Raw genomic sequence first — 6,665 nt, 5'->3', positions numbered from 1 at the left:
CTAAGAATAAAGATATTGCTGATGCTTTAAATAGATATTTTGTTGATAGTTTTACAAGAGAAGAGGTTACTAGACTCTTTGAGTACTCTTGGGTACATGCCAATAGAGTACATAAAGAGTTAGCTGAGATCATTTTTAAACCACTGGCAGGTATTATAGTCCTTAAAAACTGTAGAAATACCTAAGGACTGGAAGCGAGGTAATATAATACCTGTCATGGTTCTGTGGTTTGTCTGTGTTTCCCTTTTTGGGCCGCCAGATGGCGGCACTTCAGTTTTTAGTTCTGTTAATTCACCCTGTTTAATTGTATTATTGTTTTCAATTAGTCAATTATTGTTTTTTGGTTGTCTTGTTTTCCCTTCCCTCTCTGTGGCCTGATTGTGCATTGTGCCCTGCTGCACTCCACAGTCCCGCCGGAGTAAGCCGGAGGTGGCTGGGGGGACCTCCGGGCCAAGTCCTGCCGTTGGACAGGCCCGCCTGTCCAGTAGACAGATGGCAGACAGACTCTTTGATACATGCCAGGGGTCGCGCCCATTATTGGACTACGCGAAAGAGTTCAGCGCTGTGGCTGCACAGACGGACCGGCCCCAGCCCATAGTTTGCCAACTGTTTAGGGACAACATGAAGCTAATTTACTCTGACCTGGAGGGGTGCTGTGACTTTAAAGCCCTATTAGCAACGGCATTCCACTGGGAGTTTCTACGGGGGGCCGCGGATATGCCCCCTCTGACCGAGAAGTACTCCCAGCCCAGTGCGCCGAAGCCCGCCGTTCCACAGGGGCCACCTGCTCTGCCCGTTGTCCCGCAGGGGCCGCCTGCTCTGCCCGTTGTCCCGCAGGGGCCACCGCCGCCTGCTCTGCCCGTTGTCCCGCAGGGGCCACCGCCGCCTGCTCTGCCCGTTGTCCCGCAGGGGCCACCGCCGCCTGCTCTGCCCGTTGTCCCGCAGGGGCCACCGCCGCCTGCTTTGCCCGTTGTCCCGCAGGGGCCACCGCCGCCTGCTCTGCCCGTTCTCCCGCAGGGGCCTCCGCCGCCTGCTCTGCCCATTGTCCCGCAGGGTCATCGCCGCATGCTCTGCCCGTTGTCCCGCAGGGGCCACCGCCGCATGCTCTGCCCGTTGTCCCGCAGGGGCCACCACCGCCTGCTATGCCCGTTGTCCCGCAGGGCCCACCGCCTGCTCTGCCCCGAGCCCCGGAGAGGCCTCCACAGCCGTCCAGAGCCCCGGAGAGGCCTCCAGAGCCATCCAGAGCCCAGGAGAGGCTTCCTGAGCCGTCCAGAGCCCCGGAGAGGCCGCCTGGTCCGTCTGTTGTCCCGCCGCGACCTGCCCTGGCTGCTGTCCAGCAGGCGAATGCCTTGCCCAGTGTCCATGCCATGCCCAATGTCTGTGCCTTGCCCAGTGTTCATGCCTTACCCAATGTCTATGCCTTGCCCAATGTTTGTGCTTCGCCAAATGTTCACGTCTGGCCTAGTGTTCTCGCTCCCCCTAGTGTTCTCGTTCCCCTCAGTGTCTGTGCTCCCCCTAGTGTCCGTGCTCCCCCTAATGTTCTCGCTCCCCCTAGTGTCCGTTCTTCGCCTATTGTTCTCGCTCCCCCTAGTGTTCCTGCCTCGCCCAGTGTTCCCGCACCCTCTAGTGTCCGTGCTCCGCCTAGTGTTCTCGCGCCCCCTAGTGTTTCCAAGCCGTTGCTGCCCCCACCCAGTGCCCAGAGACTTCGCCCTATCCACTTTCCCAATCGTGTGTCTGTCTGTACTCCTGCCCCCTTGTCAGTTGTCCTACCTGCTTGCTTGTCTGCCTGTTTGCCCGCGTGTCTGTCAGCCAGTTTGTTAGCCTGTTTATCTGCCCCCCAGGCCGTCGGCCCGTCGGCCAATCTGTTCTCCCGTCTGTCTGCCTGTCTGTCGGTGTGTCAGTCTGCTTGTTTTTTGTCCTGTCTGCCCGTTTGTCTGTGTGTCAGTCTTTGAGTTCACCCCTTTCCTTCCCTGTCTGTCTGTCCCTTAGTGTGTCTGTCAGTCTTGCTGTGTGCCTCCCCACCTGCGTGTCTCTTTGTCTGTCCTTGTAGGTCTCCCAGTGTTGTCCCTGTCTCTGTGTCAGTCCGTTCCAGTCTGTGTTAGTCCGTTTCTGTCAGTCTCCGTCCACCCCAGTGTCGTCGGAGTCCAGTTCCATGTAGTGTCCTTAGTCCGCTCCGTGTCTGTCTTTTGTCCAGTCTTGTGTCGTGTTGTGTTTGTATCTGTTTCGTGTTGTGTCTTGGTGTTGTTCCGTATGTGTCAGTTTGGCCCAGTCCGTTCCTGTCGAGTTCAGTCCCTTCCAGTCTAGCCCAGTCCGGTGTTGTCTCGTCTCGTTCCAGTCCAGTGTTCTGTCTTGTCTCGTTCCAGTCCAGTGTTCTGTCTTGTCTCGTTCCAGTCCAGTGTTCTGTCTCATCTCGTTCCAGTCCGGTGTTCTGTCTCGTCTCGTTCCAGTCTGGTTTATTAACAAAAAGTAGATTCCATACCAACATTAGGAAGAATTGTTTCACACACAGAGTATGTGTGGAATAGCCTGCCAGGTCACGTAGTAGAGGCAGAAACTCTTGGGATTTTTAAGACTAGGCTTGATACAGTATTAGATGCTGTCTAGTCTGTAGGCAATCAGAGCACTAATGGGGGCGACATAGCTCAGGAGGTAGTCTGGCAGTTGGAGAGTTGCCGGTTCGAGCCCTGGGCATGTCGAAGTGTCCCTGGGCAAGACACCTAAGCCCTAATTGCTCCCAACGAGCTGATTGGTACCTTCCATGGCAGCCTTTCACCGTTGGTGTGTGTGGGTGTGAATGGGTGAATGAGAGGCGTCAATTGTAAAGCGCTTTGGATAAAAAGCGCTATATAAATGCAGTCCATTTTACCATTTTTTAATTTAGTCAGGAAAATGGCGAGCATTGTTGGCCTGTTCTCATTATGTTATGTTACTTGATTACTTGAAATGTGCTTGCTTGATTAACATTAGTATGTGCAGAAACCCCTCTATATGTGCATTATAGGGCATTTTTATTCACTGTTACAATTATTTTGTCCCTTTTACAATTATACTGACTAGGTCGTGTGAATGTAATATTGGACTGCCTGTACTTTGGTTTCAATTGAGTCCTACTCGATTAAGTTGAATGAATGCAATTGAAATGTGTAATCACTACTGACATGTTAAAGCTGTTTGAAGTTCAATTTCATACTGCTAGACTAAATGTTTTCGGAGTAAATGAGCAAAATCCAAAATCTGTTACCTTTATACAGACTCCCCTATGCCTACCTTTCACGAAGATAGTTGCAGCTGCAGAAAACATGATGCGTTATGATGCGTTACTTTTATACCTCTCTTTTATATATATATATATATATATATATATATATATATATATATATATATAACTCTTCCCCACTTTTCAAATGCAAGCCTGTTTTTAATGTTGGTTGATCTGACATGTGTGATCACTGGAGTTGCAAGTCTCCCCTGTGTAACAAACAAAGAAAAGCAATGTGTGTTCAGAAATAAGTGAGTTATTTGACAGTTAAAGATTAAAGGGAGTGCAGAACTTTGACATAAATTGTGATGGGAGGGGGGGGGGGCAGAGCAGAAATTTAGAGCTGGCCCTGTTTTCAAATAGTTTTATAAAGAGTAATTAATTGTTCTTGAAGTAAAAAATGCCTACCCTCCCAGGATCACATTACCGAAGACTACTTGCTATGACCATGTACCCACTTGTGAACTCCAAACAACATATGTAGCTTCCAATACAAGCTCTATTATTTGAAATAATAATGGACAAATAAGTATTTGCACATTCAGATTTATTAAGATTGAACTTTATTAAGTTAACATTACAATATTATGCATTAGCCACTGAAGAAACAAAAATGAATACATTTAAAATTTTGTAGTTTGTGAGTTCCAGTAACCAGAATGGTATATTCTAAATTTTGCATATGCATTACTTAAATTACTTTTACTTGCTTCATGAGTATCTACTTTGATTGAATTGTTCCTTAGATATTCCACCACACTGAAATCTTACATTGTGGAACTTATACATGGTGGAGAAAAGAATTCAAAACATGTTATCTTTTCCAGCTGACAAATTAACTTTATTGAGCTGCCTTTTTAGTGCCTTTTCGTTGAGTGTGTCACTTGGAGTACTGTCCTGGAAACTAATGGGTATGGCTCGGTTTCCTGTGCTTATTCAGATGTGTCTGTTTCCATCGATCACGAGTCCAACGGCCCTGGTTTTGGACCACCTCATGCAACAGATCAATGAAGGCATACTCATTACCCTGTAGGAGGTTCTCATCCTGTGGGTCCTGTGGAGAGCTCCTAGAATGTGAAGCTAGAGAAACCCCACTGCTACAGAGACACCCCACTTCCCGTGCCATTCCATGAGTGGCTTGTGTCTCTCTTTCCATTTCCCATTCACAGCCAAGCTTCAGTGATGGGCCATAAGCTTTATCATGTTCATCATGTGGTTCAAGTTGGTTCCATTTCTGACCTGGAAAATTAGACTTCCTAGTGCTGATCTGGTATGAGCAAGCATGACTTTGTGTAACTGGCTCTTCATTCAAACAAAGTAGCACTGTGTCACCTTCCAAGGTGGCAGTTTTGATTGCAGAGCAGTCATCTTCCTCAGCAGCAAACCCTCTGTCTGCCCTTGGAAATACTCCATTAACACTATCTCTTGGGGGGCTTTCCAAGAAAAAATCTTCCCGTTCAAAACCATCCATACATTCTAAGTCACAAATAATTTTGTTTCTGTCTGTAGTATTAGGGAAGAGCCTGAAGATTTTGTCTTCAATCGTATGTTTCTCTCTCCACTGATCAAATGTGATTGGCCATGTTGATATCCTCCTGATTTCTTTCCTAAGGCCTCGACCCATGTTATCACCATGATGATCCTCTGGGCACCCAGGACTACAGTTGACTGGGTTGGTGCCAATGCTGAGATAAGGTAGATTTTCTGTCACTTGTGGAGACATGCTTGCCAAAATTTGTCCTCCTGTGTCCTGTTCAGTGTTGTCCATTTCAGACATGTTAACATAGTGTCCTTTCTTCTCGTGTAATTCTAACTGGCCTGGACACCCATCATTCTCTGTTTTAAAGCTCTGGTAAGAGAACTTGCACGTGGAAAGCTCAGCACCAACAGACTGTGCTCTGCCCCTTATCCTGCTATCCCTCAGTGGCCATGCACCCTGTTTACAGTCCCAACTTTTAGATTGTTTTTGTGTTCCTTTTTCTTCGAGGATACTGTTGTTACCAGGACTTTCAAGATCTGGTTCCACCTTTTTTGGCTTTTGTTTCATCTTGTAAAGAGGACAGGCAACACACAATAGGATACAGAGGGCCCCTTGAAAAAAGAGATTTAATTTAGTACTTTCCACATGCAAGAACAGAAATTTAAAAAATTAAAACTGGAACTTTATTAAAAAATTTAAAGAATTTAACATTGTACTAATATTTCCAATTAATTTCAACTTATAACAGAAATACTTGTTTTAATGATACCGTGTAATCACTTTTTATTTATTAAATTTAGTTACAAAACATTTATAATGTCAGTGAAGTGAGAATTAAGTGAAATATGTTAAATTTTCTGAATCCGGCAGTTTTAACCACTAACACCCTTGTTTGACGTTCGGTAGTTTGAATACCAAACACAAGTGCATCAATAGTTAAATCACATCACTTATCCAAAAACTAACAGATGGAATAATATTCCAAAAGACCAGAGATGAAATGCAGAACGGCCATCCTAGATCAGATGCCCACTTCCAACGTACTATTCAAAATTGATCGTCAACTAAAAGAAATGCATTTTATCAACTGAAAGAGAAGGGGGACACACCCCCTCTTCTCCTGGCCTGTGCATACTTAATGATCAGGGAGGATCCAATAAGTACTGATTTCTTCCCTCATATAATTATTAGCCTGGTTTGATTTAAAAAATATTTTTAAGGTTAAAAGGGTAAATTAACCCTATCTCCTAATGAGCATTAGGATGACATTAAATATTAAAGGTGTAACAAGAAGAAAGCGTAAGTGCTCCTATGCTAATTTAAGTTAGACTGTGCCACACCAAATTAGAAGGGTGGGAGGCCCTCTCAATAATCAAAGCTGGTTGTCCCCGCAACCAGGGTGTCCAACTGTGAATAATAAAAAGTGAATATGGACAAAGCTACTGTGACGTCACCCATTGCCTCTCCTTGGGTCTCTAAAACACGTTTTGAAGCTCAATGGCGGGCGCGGCCATTTTGTTGATTTGGAGCCAAAACCATAGAGTTAAGCGGTCTTGTTATTTTTACAATATGATTGACAGTCCGGTGCGGAAAAGCTCATCAACCTGAATGAACGATTGCAGAACGAACTTGAGGCTAGCTGACTGTCTGCCCTTATGCTTTAAAATATATTATCAAATGTTTACGGAGTTTAATTTCCATCCGTGACTGTACTGTGTCATGTAATCACGTTATATGTATGGCATTAATAATACAATTATGTTCAGTTATCTTCAATTTATGTTTCTCAGCAAAACGAATATGCTTAGCTAGCATATCAGCTTGCCAGTGAGCTAGGTAGGCTATCCGTGGTTAGCTCACACATTAGCAATATGGACCACAGGGGAAGAACATTGACTACACTGATGGTCAATCAATCAGAGATGT

The 6,665-nt window shown here is 45.6% G+C and overlaps 1 protein-coding gene and 1 long non-coding RNA gene across 2 annotated transcripts in view; one reads left to right on the top strand and one right to left on the bottom strand.

The window, feature by feature from the left end:
* Positions 1–3,750: 3,750 nt before the first annotated feature.
* LOC135233741 (uncharacterized) overlaps positions 3,751–6,665 on the bottom strand; it is a 90,922-nt gene continuing 88,007 nt past the window's right edge. The window contains exon 5 of the mRNA XM_064297569.1: positions 3,751–5,350. Coding sequence (XP_064153639.1) covers positions 4,164–5,350 — 1,187 coding nt within the window. The 3' untranslated portion in view covers positions 3,751–4,163. The remainder of the gene's footprint in view (positions 5,351–6,665) is intronic.
* The window catches only part of LOC135233774 (uncharacterized), a 31,386-nt gene continuing 29,340 nt past the window's right edge, over positions 4,620–6,665 (top strand). Inside the window, exon 1 of the long non-coding RNA XR_010323931.1 lies at positions 4,620–4,954. This is a non-coding gene — a long non-coding RNA (uncharacterized LOC135233774). The remainder of the gene's footprint in view (positions 4,955–6,665) is intronic.

This window comes from Anguilla rostrata, chromosome 10 (genome assembly GCF_018555375.3).
Source record: "Anguilla rostrata isolate EN2019 chromosome 10, ASM1855537v3, whole genome shotgun sequence".
Lineage (NCBI taxonomy): Eukaryota > Metazoa > Chordata > Actinopteri > Anguilliformes > Anguillidae > Anguilla > Anguilla rostrata.
Note: the sequence above shows the minus strand (reverse complement) of the source record. Positions and strands in the feature narration are given on the sequence as shown.